Source organism: Macaca thibetana, chromosome 9, assembly GCF_024542745.1.
Source record: "Macaca thibetana thibetana isolate TM-01 chromosome 9, ASM2454274v1, whole genome shotgun sequence".
In the NCBI taxonomy this organism is placed as follows: domain Eukaryota; kingdom Metazoa; phylum Chordata; class Mammalia; order Primates; family Cercopithecidae; genus Macaca; species Macaca thibetana.
The window spans coordinates 64,091,538-64,109,799 of record NC_065586.1 but is presented as its reverse complement, the minus strand read 5'-3'; the positions used below and the strand labels follow the sequence as shown (position 1 = coordinate 64,109,799).

The window sequence follows — 18,262 nt, the reverse complement described above, 5'->3', positions numbered from 1 at the left end:
GGGGAGGTAGGCCAGACATGCAAATATCTGTTGTGCAGAGGAGTCAGGGTAAGAAGAGTATAAGTAGAAGAGTATAAGTCATATAGACGTTAGGGAGAACGGAGAAGCAACCTTCTTCAATGTGAAGCATGAGTAGACACATCAGAGTTGATAAAGAACATCAGACTTACAGGCAGGTTGTTTTTGGCTGTGGAAAGCTCCTGGCTACAGAGGTAAGAGTGATATTATTCAGGTTAGAGTGGGTATTGCTTTCTCTGAGCCACATATTTCCTGAAGTGCCTGCCCACATTTCTCTGTGATGCTGCCATGCTACTAGCTCTCTCTGATCTACCCAGCTTCCTAGCAGCTTTATCCCAGAGTTGGATGCTGTCAGCCTACAGGGAGATGTTCACTGACTCTGTAGACCTAATAGCCCTTATCGTGATGCTAGAGGGAAGCAGGAGTTTACTACCCATGTTGAAACGCATCACCCAAAAGATCTCAATACTGCAAGCTGGACAGTTGGCCTTTCCACCTGAATTAATGGATTTTCATCAATGGCAAGCTCCCCGCCACTGGAGGTGGCAGCAGCGAATAAACTAGGTTTCTCAGTGAGGGAATTCCTAAGTTCTTACACCCAGAGTTGAGCATCTCCGTTGCAGGCTGAGACTGTGGCACCAGCTTGGTGACAAGGGACCCCAGTTCCAAAGCTCGGACAAAGGTTTTTTTAACCACACCCACCCACCCCCATCCTGCCCAGTCCATTGACCTGACCCTACTGCCATCAAGTTATTACTGTGCCTATTTGTATGTTTCACTGAAAAGCCCTGAATATGCTTGATGGCAGTGCTGCCTCAGGCACCTCTGGGGGTATTCTGTGACACATGGCACGTATACCCTATTGCATCTCTGAAGTTCTCAAATCTCCACATTCCCAAGCGCATGTGACCCCAAAGGGTTTCAGATAAGAGGTTATGTACTTGTAGTTACTATCAGTCACTTAATGAGAAGTCTCTTTTCTTAGAAGTGCAGGTGGGGCATGCCACTTGTGGTAACTGAACAGGTAATGCCCAGGCCCTTTTTCTTGGCCTGAGTTTGGGAACCCTGCATGGCTTGGGTGTAAACTTGGATCTCTCTGCTGTTCATTGATGCATTTCTGAATTTTTCAAAGAGATGAACTGTATCCCAAGGCTAAACTATAAACTGTGTTTATGGTTGGCTTGCAATAAATGTTTTTGGGATGGATGGATGGATGGATGGGTGGTTGATGATGGATGAGAGATGAGTGGGTGGCTAAATGGGGGTACAGATGAGAAAGTGAAAGTTTGGGGCAAAGTCTCTTTTCTAGAATATGTTTCTCAGTTGTATTAGTCCGTTTTCACACTGCCGATAAAGACATACCTGTGACTGGGTAATTTACAAAAGAAAGAGGTTCAATGAACTTACAGTTCCACGTAGCTGGGGAAGCCTCACAATTGTGGAGCCAGTCATGTCTTACATGGATGACAGCAGGCATAGAGAACTTGTGCAGGGGAACTCCTCTTTTAAAACCATCCGATCTCGTGAGACTTTTTCACTATCACTAGAACAGCATGGGAAAGACTTGCTTCCATGTTCAGTTATCTCCCACCGGGTCCCTCCCACTACAACGTGGGAATTCAAGGTGAGATTTGGGTGGGGACACAGCCATACCATGTCACCAATTTACTGCGTACTGTAGGTCAGGTCTCATTGAGAACAATTCCAAGGAAATGACAAATTCCCAAGTTGCGTCACATATTCCTGGAAATAGGCTGTAAGTTAAAGAGTTTTTTGCCTGAGCAAATTTTTGCTGTGCCCCCAGGCTTCTATCTGAATCTCTCGATCTTCCCTATGTCTTTTTTACATAGAATGCCTAGTTCTTGAAAGTCATTTTATCCTCTTTGTGGCAGGGAAAGATGTTTCCTCCATTTGACTGATGGGAAAATTACGACCCTAGAATAGGACAGAGATGGCCCAAGACTCATTGTTGAGGTGTGGTCTGGTGTAGGTTTGGAGATTTTTGCCCTGTTTGACAGTTGGAGGTTTTCAGAGTGAGCTTCCAGAATCTCTTCTCATTGGTAATAAGAGATTTGTTATAAAGAGGCATTTTTTATCATTTATGGAGAAAAACCATCAGGGAGGATTTAGGGAAGTGATTTTTCATCTCTGAGTACACATTAGAGGTACATAGGGGCCTTTAAAAAAAATACTGATGTCCAGGCATCCTCTCACCAGAGACTCAGTTGGCCTGGGTTGCCCAGTCCTCAGTATTGTAAAAGCTCCTTGGGCGACTCCAATTTTTAACCAGGATTTTTTTTTTTTTTTTTTTTGAGACAGATTCTTGCTCTGTCACCCAGACTGGAGTGCAGTGATGCAATCTCAGCTCACTGCAACCTTTGCCTCTCGGGTTCCAAGTGATTCTCCTGCCTCAGCCTACCGAGTAGCTGGGATTACAGGCATGCACCACCACATCCAGCTAATTTTGTATTTTTATAGAGATGGGGTTTCACCATGTTAACCAAACTGGTCTCGAACTCCTGACCTCAGGTGATCCACCCGTCTCGGCCTCCCAAAGTTTTGGGATTACAGACGTGAGCCACCGCGCCCGGCCATTAACCAGGTTTTAAAACCTCAGTGTGTTAGATTTGTACAAAGGCTCTCAGTGCCCAAGTGGGCTCTAGGCTACCAATAGCTGCTCATTCCATTTGCTTTGATTGAAGTTAGCATTTAACTGAGTACCTGCTGTATACAGTGGACAGGGAGGACATTGTCATCATAGCTCTGTGGCTCCTGCCTTCATTGGTGGTTACTGCATTTGGGAGGCAGCAGAGGAACCTGCTTTGAGTATTCAGGCCCCACCTTGCCCCAGAGTCAGAAGGTCTGTTTCTAAAAGGGATCAGTCTTTTGCTTCCTTCCTCTCGCCCTTATATTCCAGGCCTTTGATATTCTTGCCACATGCTTGTCTTATACTATGGAGTTAGCCCCACCTTTTATTTCACTTTTAATTCTCCTTCCCCTTTTGTTTCCTTGAGCTTTTTTTTTTTTTTTTTTTTTTTTTTTTCCTGAGGGTATCGCTCTGTTGCCCAGGCTGGAGTGCAGTGGTGTGATCTTGGCTTACTGTAGCCTTGAACTCCCAGGCTTAGGTGATCCTCCTGCCTCAGCCTCCTGACTAGCTGGGACCACAGGCAGCAGTACCATGCCTGGCTAATTTAACATTTTTTTTTTCTTTTTTTGAGATGGAGTCTGTCTCTGTCGCCCAGGCTGGAGTGCAGTGGCCCAATCTCAGCTCACTGCAAGTTCCACCTCCCAGGTTTACACCATTCTCCTGCCTCAGCCTCCCGAGTAGCTGGAACTACAGGCACCCGCCACCTTGCCCGGCTAGTTTTTTGTATTTTTTAGTAGAGACAGGGTTTCACCGTGTTAGCCAGGATGGTCTCGATCTCCTGACCTCGTGATCTGCCCGTCTCGGCTTCCCAAAATGTTGGGATTACAGGCTTGAGCCACTGCACCCGGCTTAAATTTAAAATTTTTTGTAGAGACTGAATCTCCCTATGTTGCCCAGCTGGTCTCGAACTTCTGGGCTCAGGCAATCCTCCTGCCTCAGCCTCCCAAAGTGCTGGCATTACAGGTGTGAGCTACTGCACCTGGCCTGCTTGGACTTCTTGCTCTTCTGCTCTTGCTCTGTGCTGTGTCTGGAGTCTGGGATCTTGAATCCTTTTCCCCTGTGATTCCTTATCACATCCTTCAAATTGCAGAGCACCCACCCCACACAGCAACACAGCAACAGCAGTGACTGCAACAGCAAACGCTGGTGGTCGGTGGTTGGGAGAGCTCTTTGGCCTGGATGGTGGTTGAGTAACTGCGTGCCTTCAAGTCAGCACCCAGATGCCTTTTCTTTTTGTGGTTCTGCTGCTCCATGGAATCTCTCGGCAGCTCCAATCCTGGTTTGCTTGGCCATGGGCCTCTGTCTCTTTTCTTTCCTTGGGCTTCTAGTTGAAGCAGACCCAGGGTGCTGAGGGCTCCTCATTGGTGTGCAGGTCCTTGCCCATGACTCCTCGTGGTTGATGATGCTTCCCTCCCCCATCTCAGCCCTGCCTGGGCCCGCCGGCAGGCAGAGTGGTTGGAACCCTGCTGCGCTGCCTCTCACTGCCTATCTGTGGTCGTAGGTGTCTGACTGCCGAGATATCTGGGCATTACCTGTTCAGTTATCACAGGTGGCATGCCCTGAGAGGCAGATCATGACTTGCTGGATTTCATTAATTTCACTTGAGCAGATGGGAAGCAGCCTGTTGGAACAGGAGCCGGTCTCCATGAGCCTTGGTTTGAACAGAGAGAAGCTCGTGAGAGGTGCTATTTGCTTGTTCTGCTGCTCTAACAGGGCCTTTAGGGACTGGGAAAAGACAGACTGTGGCCATGGGCCTCCCTCTGGAAAAGGGGGTATCACTATCTATGTATGTAATAGGCCGTGTAAAAAAGGGAGCAGATAGTTCTGGGCATCTTTAGAAGGCAGAGTGAAAAGCAGCAGGTAGAGGGTGCCCGGAGGCTGATGTTAGCCCATCCTAAGGGGAATGCCCTTTCTCTCGTCACACTGCCAAACAGGGAAGGCTGCCTAGGGAGGAGAACAGGCAGACAGGCTGGGGTAGGGGTGGTCCTAGGTGGCTGCTAGCATGATAGTGACAGCTAACATTGAATGACAGTGTCCATGAGACAGGCAGAAATGCACAGTGGTTAGGAGTACAACCTCTGGTGTTAGATCTAACTGGATTCAAAATGTGGATTTGCCACTTGTTAGCCCTGTCCATGGGTAAGTTATATAACCTTTCTGTGCCTCTGTTTCCTCATCTGTGAAATGGGGATAATTCTTATGTCTCCCTCCTAGGGTTGTAACGAAGATGAAATAAGTTAATACAGATAAAGTGCTGGGAAAAGTGTCAGACACATAGGAAGGGCCACAGGCACTCATTATTTAGCCAGATATTGTCAGATAGTGACCTATATTAACCCATATCCTCCGTATCCTCCATATAACCTTACAGGAAGGCAGTCAGTATCTCCATTGCACAGGTAGGGAGGCCAAGGTGAGTAGCTCAGTAGTGGCTCTGCCAGGGCTCCGCCAGCGCTGTTCCACCCCTGTTCAGGGCTACACAGAGGCTGTTCCCACAGGAGCCTGGGGCGGCACCAGACTCAGAAGGGCACTCTCCTGCCAGGGATCCTCTGCCTGGCCGCAGCCAGGTGGTCCTGTCTGGTTCTGTCAGGAGAAGGAACAATGAGGACTGTGTTTTTAAGGAGGCTCTGTGCCCTGTGCTGATGGTTGAGGGCCGGGTGCTCAGGTCTCGGCAGCATCCTTGGCTCCTGGGTGGCTCTGGTTGGAACAGATTGTTTTGCTGTGTCACAGCCAGCTGTGGGTGTGCCAGCTGGGCTCCCGCAGAGGAGCGGCGGGCTGCTCTGATGTGCGCCCACCTCTTCAATCTGCCCTGCTCAGGGGTTCCTTCTGGCCCCTGGCCAGCCAGGATGCGGGGGCTGAATCTGGCTCACGTATGGCATCGAGCCCTAGTTCTTGCCAGCTCTTGGCTGGGCCTTCAGCAATGCGTGTTGGCTTCTGTCTGTACACCTGGCCGCCTCTCCCCTGCAGCTTTGGGCTCATTCTGTGATTGGCTGGTGCTTGAACGGGGCTGGAGCAGTGGGGTGAGCCGATTGGCTGTCAGTACTCAGAGACCAGCCCTGGAGTTTAGGGTAACATCAGTGGGGGAGGAGTGAGTTCCTCAAAGCAAATTCTTGATCCTTTTGGCCGGAGAAGGAGAAAATCATGCCAGGGAGGTGCCTAACAAATGTCCTGACAGCGGCCCCAAGGGGAGTGGCTGCCTTTCCCTCAGAGAAGCTGTTTACCCTTTCTGAGCTGGGAAATGGGGACAATACTTCCTCGTCACCTCCTATCCACAGGGCTTGGGGTCTCCCATAGGAGTAGAGGTGAAAGGTCTTTGAAAAGTATAGCATACAAGCCGGGTGCTGTAGCTTGCGTCTGGTAGAGTCACTTGAGCCCGTGAGTTCGAAACCAGCCTAGGCAGCATAAGGAGACTCCCCCCTACAAAAAATTTTAAAAATTATCTGGGCGTGGTGGTCTAGCTACTCAGGAGGCTGAGGTGGGAGGATGGCTTGAGCCTAGCAGGTTGAGGCTGCAAAGTCAAGATTATGCCACCTGCACTCTAGCCTGGGCACAGAGTGAGACCCTGTCTCAAAAAATAAATAAGTAGCTGGGCGCGGTGGCTCACGCCTGTAATCCCAGCACTTTGGGAGGCCGAGGCGGGCGGATCACAAGGTCAGGAGATCGAGACCATGGTGAAACCCCATCTCTACTAAAAATACAAAAAATTAGCCGGGCGCGGTTGTGGGCGCCTGTAGTCCCAGCTACTCGGGAGGCTGAGGCAGGAGAATGGCGTGAACCCGGGAGGCGGAGCTTGCAGTGAGCCGAGATCGCGCCACTGCACTCCAGCCTGGGCGACAGAGCGAGACTCCGTCTCAAAAAAATAAAAAATAAAAAAAAAATAAATAAATAAATAAATAAATAAGTAAATACACACATACATACATACATACATAAAGATAAAAAATAAAAAGTATAGCATACAGTTTAGGAGGAGATTAAAATATTTTGCACATTTCTATCTGGGGCCTTCTTGACATCTGCAATCTAAATCCGAACGCTCCCCGTGCCTTCAGGCAGCCTTCCCTGCCCGCTCCTGCCTATGGTGTTCTCCTAGTCACAGGCATGGGGTCTGGATACTCCTGCCTTCTCTAGAGTCGTCTTGGCTTCCGATCCCTCTCCCTCTGCTGTTCAGTCACGCAAGAGCATGGTCTTGCCTGCCGCGAGGCTGGGGGCTGGTGAGGGGTGAGTCGGGGCTTCCCATTCCTTTTGTGTCTGTCCCAGCCTTCGTGTGTGGGGCGCAGAGGAAGGCTGACAAGTGCCGGTTTGCCTTTCTCCCGCAGGTTTGAGAAGATGGTCAGTGGCATGTACTTGGGAGAGCTGGTTCGACTGATCCTGGTCAAGATGGCCAAGGAGGGCCTCTTGTTTGAAGGGCGGATCACCCCGGAGCTGCTCACCAGAGGGAAGTTTAACACCAGTGATGTGTCAGCCATTGAAAAGTAGGTACCGTCCCCTCAAGGCTTTCTTGGGGTGTTGGGGCAGAGAAGAGCAATTGGTCCCCTGTTACTTCTTGAGTCCAAGTTTGGTGGCTTTTCCTTCAAGAGTGTCATGGCTTTCTGGGTCCTTGTCCCCTCAGTCTTATCTGACCCGTCCTGGGCCAGACTCCCTGCAGGCACTTGTCACGGTTCATTAAAGAATGACATAGTTAGCCTCAAGTGTACAGGTGATTTTCCTGTCTAGCTACAAGAGCAGCTTCCTCTCCTACCCCCATCAGCCCGTCACCCCCACCCTCCACGCACACTCAGGGTAAGATTAGCGTCCGGAAAGCAGACGATTCAAGCAAGGAGCTAGGAGCTGGTGAAGCCTGGAGCCTGGGTTTTTGCAATTGCACCTTTTGGAATTGGACCTTCTCCAGACCTTCTCCAGACTGTGTTGAGGGCACTAAGGGCACCTTAGTAACCTCAAGGTGTTAATTAGGTGCTTCCTGAAAAAAGACTTCCTTGACCAATAGGATTGGGAATATGGCACATTTATCTTCCATTTTACAATGTTATGGTAAAATAAATACAGACTTACAGTAAAACAGAATGAGAAGTATAAAGTATAAAAAGAATACAGATTTATAGTATCATCAACACATTAAAGAAAACCCAGTTTGCTTTGACTGACTTGTCATTTCCCAGACTTCTTTTGTGCTTGAAACCACCCCTTCCCTGCCACTCACAAATTCTTTCAGGGGAAACCTGTTAACAGCCAGAAATGTGCCCTGGCATGCAATTTGAGAAACACTGGTTAACACATGAGACAGGACAGAAGGAAAGACAGAGCCAGCCAGCAACTAACTGCAGCCCCTTGACATCACACAAGAAACCCGGGATTCTTTGTCTTAACTGTAACTCACAGGCCTTCACGCAGAAAGGGAAGCAGGTGACCCCGATCCCGCTGGCAGTCTGATGTAGTCTGGTGCCTCCAAGTCTAAAGCACTCTTGTCTTGTTGCTGGCCTCCGTGTGCAGAAGGCTGTACTCCTGGTTAAGGAGACTCCTTGTAGCCATGTGAGGCCACCTGGATAAAGATAAGGCTAGCTTTGCTGCCATCTTTGGTGCAAGGAATGCTATTTTATCTCTGCGCAAAGTGGTCATTCCCATTGCTCCCTGTGTGGTCCTAGAAATTTGGATGGAGCCAGTGCTTCATAGCTCTGGCTCCTGGGAGAAGATTTGCATTAGCTCTCTTCGAGGTTAGAGAAGGCAGCTGCTGGAATAGGAAAGGGGTTTATCTGGACCAACTCTTCTGCCATACCCATGTGCTGGAGTTTGTTTGATGATTACTCTCCTTCAGGAACAGTAGGTGCAAAGCCCCGATAATCAGGGAGCCTTGCTCCTGAGTTTCTAGCTGTCTCTTTTCATGAGTCTCCTGGTCAGTGGCTGGGAAGAAAGGGGAGCAGGAGACTCGTGGATTGTCTTGAAAGTCACTGGCCAAGTCAGGAAATGCATTCCTTCCTCTTGGCCTGTTTCTGATATTGACCCAGCTAGCTCAAGGAAGCATGTATATTATAATAAAGGCTATCTCAAACAAACAAACAAAAACTATATAAAACATCCTGCAAGAGCAGATGTTAGAGGCATTCTCTAAAATCAGGAGCAAGACAGTATCGCCAGTTTCTATTTTGGCATTGTACTGGAGTCTTAGCCAGTGGGGTTTTTCTTTTTTTTTTTTTAAAGAAAAGGTGAGAGATAAAGGTGTGAGAATCAAAAAAGAAGTAAAACTGCCATTATTTGCAAATGGTAAAAGTCTATATGGAATACCCCCAAAATACCTACAGACAAATGAGTAGAATGATGGAAGAGGTTAAAAAGATGTCTGGAGATAAGATACAGAAATCAGTTATATTTCTATCAGCAATAATAAAAATATGTACATACTTTAAAATACTTTTTAAAGAATAATTTTAGATTTACAGGAAAGCTGCAAAGATAGAGTGTATATGTGTTTGTGTGTGTGTGTGTGTATATATATGTATGTATACATATATATTTTAAAGACACCATTTACAGTAATAACAAAACTATAAAGTACTTCGGAATGAATCCAACAAAAGATACACAAAACACATATACAGAAAATTACAATTTGGCTGAGAGACATCAAGGAAGGATGTGTAAGCATCCAGGGCAACTCACAGACCTGGAGAGTGGGAGGTTCTCCCGAGCCTCCTGAGCCCTGGGTGGTGGCAGCCATTTCTCCACTTGTTCAGAGGCCACATCGTTTTGCCTCTCCACTTCTCTTCATGGTTCTGGCTTGGCGTAATGCAGGCTGGTACAGTTTTTCCGATTACTACCTGGCATTTCTTATGGAGGAGAACCCTTCCTGGGGCTTTCTCAGGCATTTGACTGTCTTCATCCCATACCACGCACAGGCTTTCCCTTTCTAGCACCTTCGCGCCTCAGTGCTTTGCACTGCCTCGTGTGGTCCTCAGTGCATCAGTATTGGCCTCTAACTTCACAGGAATAAGGAAGGCCTCCACAATGCCAAAGAAATCCTGACCCGCCTGGGAGTGGAGCCGTCCGATGATGACTGTGTCTCGGTCCAGCACGTTTGCACAATTGTCTCGTTTCGCTCAGCCAACCTGGTAGCTGCTACACTGGGCGCCATCTTGAACCGCCTGCGTGATAACAAGGGCACACCCAGGCTGCGGACCACGGTTGGTGTCGACGGATCTCTTTACAAGACGCACCCACAGTGAGTCTGCCCTTTGCTCTCATTGGCACTCTGTACCCATTGTGGGTGGGGACCTTCTCCAGAAATCAGACTTTTGTACCCAGTGAACATTTTTCGGCAGACAAGACAATGGTGGTCAGGGGCTGTGGCTCATGCCTGTAATCTCAGCACTTTGAGAGGCCGAGGCAGGAGGAAGGAGTTTGAGAACAGCCTGGGCAACATAGTAAGACCTCATCTCTACAAAAAATAAAAAATAAATAAATAAATAACATGCCTAGTTCTGGGCAGTAAGGTCAGTGTTGCCCATTTGGGAAGGATCGCCCTTAGCCGATCCTTGCTGGTATTGTTTCTGCACTCCGTTGTTACCTTGCCCTGTCAAAAGTCGAGATGGAGATTTCTGTAGCTGTCGGTCCCGCTGGGTGGAGTGTGTCTGTCTCTTGTCCGCATTTCGTCAGGAGGACCTTGGGTCAGAGGTGTGGTACCCACATTCTTGTTTCAGAAGCTGCTGTTAAAACCCCCCAAACCCTCAGACTTTACTTTTTTAAATGGGCAGCTTGTCTGTGGTTGGCCTCTGAGAGCTGGAGCTGTAGGAGCTGTAAGGTGACCCCACTGGCGAGGGGGTGCTTTGTTCCCCACGCAGCCTTCTGGTCTGTCAGTAGCCCCAGCCAGTCCTCATACCGTCTCACCTTAGTTTCAGAAGCCACGTTGTCCTGTGAGAACGTGGCTTGTACTTTTTTAAAAGGCTAAAGGTAAATTCTAAGTCATTATCTAATAAGTTTTAATGATAGCCTGTGACATTATTTTTTTGCACAGGACCTCAGAATTGTTTCCCACTGTACATATAAATATAATGTGCATGTGAAGTACTCATGTCAATACTGCACCTTCACACCCAGCTCTGGTGATGGCTCAAAGAATGTCGACTTAAATTGAAATAGTCCTGGCCTGGCATGGCAACTCACACCTGTAATCCCAGCACTTTGGGAGGCTAAGGCAGGTGGATTGCTTGAGCCCAGGAGTTCGAGACCAGCCTGGGCAATGTGGTGAAACCCTGTCTCTACAAAAAAATCATACAAATTATTAGCTGGGTGTCGTGGTGTGCCTATAATCCCAGTTACTTGGAAGGCTGAAGTGGTAGGATCACTTGAGCATGGGGGTGTGGAGGTTGCAGTGACCTGAGATTGTGCCTCTGCACTCCAGCCTGGGGGACAGAGCAAGATCCTGTCTCAAAAGAAAAAAAAAAAGAGAGAGAGAGAAATAGTTTTGTGTTGCTGAGGCGAAAGGGTTTGAGCCAAGTTAGAGGATGTTATTTGCCAAGGATGTAATTGTATTTTTAAAATATTTTTAAAGTATTTGCAAAATTCTTGATAATGAAACTTTTATTAGCCATTGCTTTCTTTCTTTTTTCTTTGTAATTTCTTGGCTAATTTTTTGGACAAGAAAGCCTAGGGATTTGCAGCATCACATTAGAATTTTTTTAGATTGTAGTAAAATATACATAACATGAAATATATCATCTTAACTTTTTTTTTTTTTGGAGGCAGGGTCTTGCCCTATTGCCCAGGCTGGACTGGAGTGGAGTGGTGTGCTCTCAGCTCACTGCAACCTTAGCCTCCCAGGTTCAAGCAATTCTCCTGCCTCAGCCATGCCACTGCACCAGGCTAATTTTTTGTGTGTGTTTTTTTAGTAGTGATGAAGTTTTGTCATGCTGGCCAGGCTGGTCTTGAACTCCTGACCTCAAGTGATCCTCGGCCTCCCAAAGTGCTGGCTTAGACATAAGCCATTGTGCCCGGCCCACCTTAACCATGAAGGGTACAGTTCAGTGGTATTAAGTACATTCATACTCTTGTGCAGTAATCCCTATGAGCCAGAACTCTTCTCATCACAGTTTAAAAAATAGCTTTGATTAAATGTTTCTCATTTCAGAAGTAATATTTACTCAGTATAGAAACTTTAACTAGTTCAAAAAGTTATGAAGAAAATAGAAATCATCCTTAATCCCACCCCTTGGAGTTGACTGCTGTTAATATTTTGGGGGAACTGTTTTGCCAGCCTTCTCTATTGACTGCAGACCACAGACAGAGATAGAACTGAGGAAGTTCTATCTCACTGCTGTCCCAAAGCTCTCTTCTAGACACTGAGAAATCTCCAGACTTTTATGTGGTGAGGGAAAGAGCCAAGTGAAAAAAAGAGTGATTATTTATTGAACCCTTCCTCAGCAGCAGTTACTAATCTGAGCTTTTTAACGAGCTCAGTTAGTTCCCTGCACATCACTGACACCCAGATACTGAGACCCTCATTACTTCAGGGTCAGCTGCTCAAGGTCACCTGAGGTGGAGTGGGTGGAGTTCGCCCTTGTTTTCCCATCTGACTTTTTTTTTTTTTTTTTTTTTGAGACAGAGTCTCCCTCTGCCGCCCAGGCTGGAGTGCAGTGGCGTGATCTTGGCTCACTGCAAGCTCCGCCTCCCGGGTTCATGCCATTCTCCTGCCTCAGCCTCCCGAGCAGCTGGGACTACAGGCGCCCGCCACCTCACCCGGCTAGTTTTTTTTGTATTTTTTTAGTAGAGACGGGGTTTCACCGTGTCAACCAGGATGGTCTCGATCTCCTGACCTCGTGATCCGCCCGTCTCGGCCTCCCAAAGTGCTGGGATTACAGGCTTGAGCCACCGCGCCCGGCCTCTTTTTTTTTTTTTTGAGACAGAGTCTCGCTCTGTTGCCCAGGCTGAAGTGTAGTGGTGTGCTCTCGGCTCACTGCAACCTCCGCCTCCCAGGGTCAAGCAATTCTCTTGCCTCAGACTCCTGAGTAGCTGGAATTACAGGCATCTGTCACCATGCCCAGCTAATTTTTATATTTTTAGTAGAGACAGGGTTTCACCATGTTGGCCAGGCTGGTCTTGAAGTCCTGACCTCAGGTGATCCACCTGCCTTGGCCTCCCAAAGTGCTGGGATTACAGGCATGAGCCATTGCATCTGACTTTTGAACACCGTGCTCTTGACCACTGTGCTGTATTATCTTCTTCACGGTGGAGGGCAAAATGTTTTTAGACCTGGAATTTTTGTGTGTGATACTCATGTAATAATGAGAATCTTCTCTTTTTATGTGTGATTATGAACGATTTCATTTTTCCTTTTTACCTCTCTGCATTTGCTAACTTTTCTACAGTGGATATATATGATTTGTGTGATGAAACAAGCAGGTGCAGAAAATGGAATTAGGCTGGGCACAGTGGCCCATGCCTGTAATCCCAGCACTTGGGAAGCTGAGGCAGGTGAATAGCTTGAACCCAGAAGTTTGAGACCAGCCTGGGCAACATGGTGAAATCCTGTTTCTACTAAAAATACAAAAAAATTAGCCAGGCGTGGCTCCAGCTACTAGGGAGGCTGAGGTGGGAGGATCACCTGAACCTGGGAAGTCGAGGCAGCAGTGAGCTGTGATTGTGCCACTGCATTCCAGCCTGGGCGACAGAGCAAGACCCTGTCTCAAAAAAAAAGGGGGGTGGAAAAAAGAGTTAAAGAGTGGAGAAAGAAAGGGTGGCCAGAGGTCCCCAGTGGATGCTCAGTCCAGCTGTTGTGGCATGTCCCCCCCGCCCCCACAAGGTATTCCCGGCGTTTCCACAAGACTCTGAGGCGCTTGGTGCCGGACTCCGATGTGCGTTTCCTCCTCTCGGAGAGTGGCAGCGGCAAGGGGGCTGCCATGGTGACAGCGGTGGCCTACCGCTTGGCCGAGCAGCACCGGCAAATAGAGGAGACCCTGGCTCATTTCCACCTCACCAAGGACATGCTGCTGGAGGTGAAGAAGAGGATGCGGGCCGAGATGGAGCTGGGGCTGAAGAAGCAGACGCACAACAATGCCGTGGTTAAGATGCTGCCCTCCTTCGTCCGGAGTACCCCTGACGGGACCGGTGAGGGCCTGCTGGGGGCTGACATGCCTGTCCTGCTCCTGCCAGGGACTGAGCCACAGTGGGGGAGGTTGAATTCACCAGTGGATGCCTTTGCACTGGTGATGCATGATTTTGCCAGAGCTAGAAACTTCCTCACACCTGTTTTCCATTTTTATTAACTGATTTGTCATATGTGTGAGTTGCGGCAGTTAAATTTTCCTGGTCAGACCTCCCAGGCAAGTGCTATCTACCTCTAAAACTACAGCCCTGCTCAGAGTAGTGCTCTGAGCTGGGCAAGGTGGCACACGCCTGTCATCCAGCTACTCAAGAGGCTGAGGTGGGAGGACTGCTTGAACCCAGGAGTTCAAGACCAGTCTGGGCAACACAGCAAGACCCTGTCTCAAAAAGTATTAAATGAATAAAAAAGAAGTGTTCTTAAAAGCTGGGCAAATCCCACAGCACTGATTAGGTTTTCCCAAAGCCAAGGTAAGCCAGCAGAAGGATAAACACTCAGTGTACCGTTCTTAAATCTCGATAGAGTATGCATGAGACATTCAGGGCCTGGGGAGTTTTGCATTCAGGCAAATGGTAGCACGGAATCCAACCCTTTATGCTAACTTTGGTAGTTTTCACTGAAGCCGATCATTATGGGGAATCTGAAGAGCTTTTCAGGTGGGTCCTTGGAGTAATGAATGTTTGTGACAGGAATGAGTCCTATGTGTAAGTTACCTAATACCACATTATAAGTCATCCTTATACTTAGTGGCTTAAAACAACCACCCTTTATTATTGTTCATGCATCTGTGGGTCAGTTGGACAGTTCTGCTCATCAGGGCCAGGTGCGGCTGACCTCTGCCGGCCTCATTCCTGGATCTGCAGTCAGCTGTTGGGTCAGCTGAGACAGATCTCAGATGCCCTTCCACACGTGTCCAGCGGTTGGTTGCTGGCTGGGGTGCGGGGGTCCCTGGCCCTGTGTCTCATCCTTCAGTGGGCCACCTGTCTGTTCAAGTGGTGGCAGTAAGGGCTGCAAGGGAGAGGGGAAGACTTCAAAGCCTCCTGGAAGCCCAGACTGGGGATAGGCTCAGCTTTGCCTCTGCCACACTCTGTTGGCCTGAACAATCCTAGGGCTGGGCTAGATCCCAGGGGAGGAGAAATTGACTCCATCTTTCAGTGGGAAGAACTGCAGTCACATTGCAAAGAAGGATTTTGCACATGCAGGGAAGGGAATGATGTGGCTGTTTTCGCAAATACCCCACACCCTGACATAAATTATTAATTTTTGTAGGAGATTTTCATTGTTGCAGCCCTGGTGAAGTCTGTGTATTGTGACAGGTGGTTTACTCACATGCTCCCCTCCCAGTGTGGCTCCAAGTCTGTGGTGGTCAGGGATGTAGTGCCCACTCTTCCTCTGAGTCTGTGCTGTGTCCTAAAGGGAGGAGTTGCAGCTTCTCCTCTGTGTTTGCTATGGGATTCTCCCCTTGAAAGTCTGGAGTCTTGGGGTTACTGGCTGCCAAAAGGCACTTAGCTGTTTTTGACATTCTTTATGTTTTTGACTGCAACAGAGAATGGTGACTTCTTGGCCCTGGATCTTGGAGGAACCAATTTCCGTGTGCTGCTGGTGAAAATCCGTAGTGGGAAAAAGAGAACGGTGGAAATGCACAACAAGATCTACGCCATTCCTATTGAAATCATGCAGGGCACTGGGGAAGAGGTGAGATTACAAAACCATAGTGCATATGCACTGCACACACGGCCAGTGGCACCGGCAGTCACGTGATGACCAAAATCCTCCATGGGATGCCCACGTGGATTTGTGTCCTTGTGGCCCAGAAGCACCAGATGCTTTTTGCCATGCCTGGCTTGTGACACTCTGGTGACTGACAAGGCTCTGGAAAAGGATGCTCACTCTGCATGTGTGGGGGGTGTGTTTGCATACGTGTGTGTGTGTGTATACACACTTTGGTCCATGTGCACTGATAAAATTAAAACCACAGAGAGCATGGGAGATCCTTTCTTTTCTCCTGCAGCTGTTTGATCACATTGTCTCCTGCATCTCTGACTTCCTGGACTACATGGGGATCAAAGGCCCTAGGATGCCTCTGGGCTTCACGTTCTCATTTCCCTGCCAGCAGACGAGTCTGGACGCGGTGAGTCTCTGTCCTTAGGCCTCAGTGATCAGGCAGCACTGAGTCCCCTGTGGCCCGGGTGGGCTGGCCCTTGAGGCCTTCTCCAGCCTCAGTGTCATTCCTAGGTGACAGTCACAGTCACAGTGGGTTGAGCCAGGCTTTATTTCACAGCCTGCAGGACATACTGGGACTCTTCTCTCTTCTTTTCTCTTTGAAAGCAGTCACCTTTTCTGGGAAACCTTCTGGTCCTCCAGGCAAAAATAGAACCTTGTCCTCTTCTGTGTCCCCTGTTCATTTGATTGTTGCCTTGCTTATAGCACTTCTTACACAGTTAGTTCTTAGTGACAGCGTCTTTTGTTTCTGCTAGTGGTATACTCCGTGAGCAAGGACCTGTATCCCCACACGCCCTAGCACAGTGTCCAATCAGAGGAGATAATAAATGTTTGTTCAATACACGGGATGAATCAGGGTCCAGGATCAGAGCTTGAGCACCTGCTGACTACTGAGTACTGGGCTCAGAGATGAAGGTTACAGCTCCTGTCCTCTGGAAGGCCACAGTCTAGTGGGGGAGCCGAGTCCCTAACACCAGCGGCTCCAGCTCCATGCAGTCAGGGTTGGGGAGTGGATTCTGGGCAGAAAGAACCAATGGTGCAGAGTCACGGAGGCAAGACCCAGCCTGTCACGTTGGAAGAGCTGTAGGTAGCTCTGGGTGTCACAGGTAGAGACATAACCAGGCAGGAGTTCTGGAGGTGGGTCTTAGGCCAGGGTTTAAGGCTTAATGAGCAGCCCTAGGAGAGCTAGGTATGGTCACCTGCCTCTGTAAACCAGTTAATCCAGTCACGTCGCTGACTTGGGACTTTTTTCTTCTGAAACTCTTTTAGAGCTCAGGAGTTAGATCTATGAAAACTTGAGGGTTTTTTGTTTGTTTGTTTGTTTGTTTTTAAAGCACTTCACTTAATACCTTCACCTTGGATTCATCACAGTCAACACACACCCAGGGTACTTTTTTCCCCAGGAAGTGTTTTAACTTCAATCCAGTGAAACCTAAAATGTATTTTAGGTAGTCACAGCATTACTAAACTCTTAGGATCCTTTAGTTATAGTGTCAGTAGACTCTTCTGTACAGCTGGTTATGCCAGTGGCAGTACCAGGCTAAGAATCGGGTGGTCTGGGCTCTCCATTATTGAGTGCCGTCTTTGCTGTCTGCTGGGTGAACTTAGACATCACTATTTACCTAATGTACCTAATTTTCTCCATCTGTGAAGTGGGATTATTTCAGACCCCTATGAGGATGGTGAGGAGGGTCTGTCATATTTTATTGGTTTGTCCTCAGATGTTTGAACTCTGTCTCCGATGTTGTGAGCCCTCAGCAGTTGTTGACTCAGGAGGGAGGGTTGGAATTTTGTATTCTCCCCTTCTGGGTTAATTACATAGGACTCTCCTGGTGCTTTTTATGTTTTAGGGAATCTTGATCACGTGGACAAAGGGTTTTAAGGCAACAGACTGCGTGGGCCATGATGTAGCCACCTTACTAAGGGATGCGATAAAAAGGAGAGAGGTAACTATTAAAATAATGTTTTTAAAAATCTTTACTGTTTTAGGGGTTTCTAAAACGTGTGTTTGCCTGTTGTAAAGAATTCAGGCTGGGTGTGGTGGCTCACACCTGTAATCCCAGCACTTTGGGAGGCCGAGGCGGGTGGATCATGAGGTCAGGAGTTTGAGACCAACCTGGCCAATATGGTGAAACCCCGTCTCTACTAAAATTACAAAAATTTGCCAGGTGTGGTGGTGCCACCCGTAGTCCCAGCTACTCGGGAGGCTGAGGCAGAAGAATCGCTTGAACCCAGGAGGAGGTGCAGTGAGCTGAGGTCGTGCCACTGCACTCCAGCCTGGGTGACAGAGCAAGGCTCCATCTCAAAAAAAAAAAAAAGAATTCAAACAATACAGAAGCATGTGACCTGGCCAAGAAAAGCTCCCTATTTCCTGACTCCACTGCCCGCAATGAAACAAGGGCTCATAGGTTTATGTTGTTAAAGGATTATTATTATTATTATTTTTAGAAAGGTAAATCATGACTCTCATACAAATTGAAAAAGAGAGAAGCAGCCCCTGACAGGTGGGCACAGCCTGACACTCTCAATTATGCCTTGGTGTTCTCCTGCGGAACACAAACAATTTCACAGAGTCCACAAACAATTACAGAGCGGAAACATCAGACACAGCCGCTCCGTCCGGGACCATGATGGATTTAGACAAGAAAAAGACCAGTCTGTAACCGTAGAATTGCCCCTGGTTCCTGACAATATCCAATCCAGGGCAAAGCCCCAATTCTTTAAACCTTCCCCCAAACCACAACACAGACACAGATCCAAATTACATTTTTTTTTTTTTTTTTTTT

The 18,262-nt window shown here is 48.1% G+C and overlaps 1 protein-coding gene across 4 annotated transcripts in view; it reads left to right on the top strand.

Moving 5' to 3' along the window:
• HK1 (hexokinase 1) overlaps window positions 1–18,262 on the top strand; it is a 131,109-nt gene that overhangs the window by 98,501 nt on the left and 14,346 nt on the right. For all 4 annotated transcript variants that reach the window (XM_050805211.1, XM_050805210.1, XM_050805212.1 and 1 more), the window contains 6 exons: window positions 6,985–7,140; window positions 9,645–9,878; window positions 13,455–13,759; window positions 15,301–15,449; window positions 15,766–15,885; window positions 17,327–17,422. In XM_050805211.1, coding sequence (XP_050661168.1) covers window positions 6,985–7,140; window positions 9,645–9,878; window positions 13,455–13,759; window positions 15,301–15,449; window positions 15,766–15,885; window positions 17,327–17,422 — 1,060 coding nt within the window. The remainder of the gene's footprint in view (window positions 1–6,984; window positions 7,141–9,644; window positions 9,879–13,454; window positions 13,760–15,300; window positions 15,450–15,765; window positions 15,886–17,326; window positions 17,423–18,262) is intronic.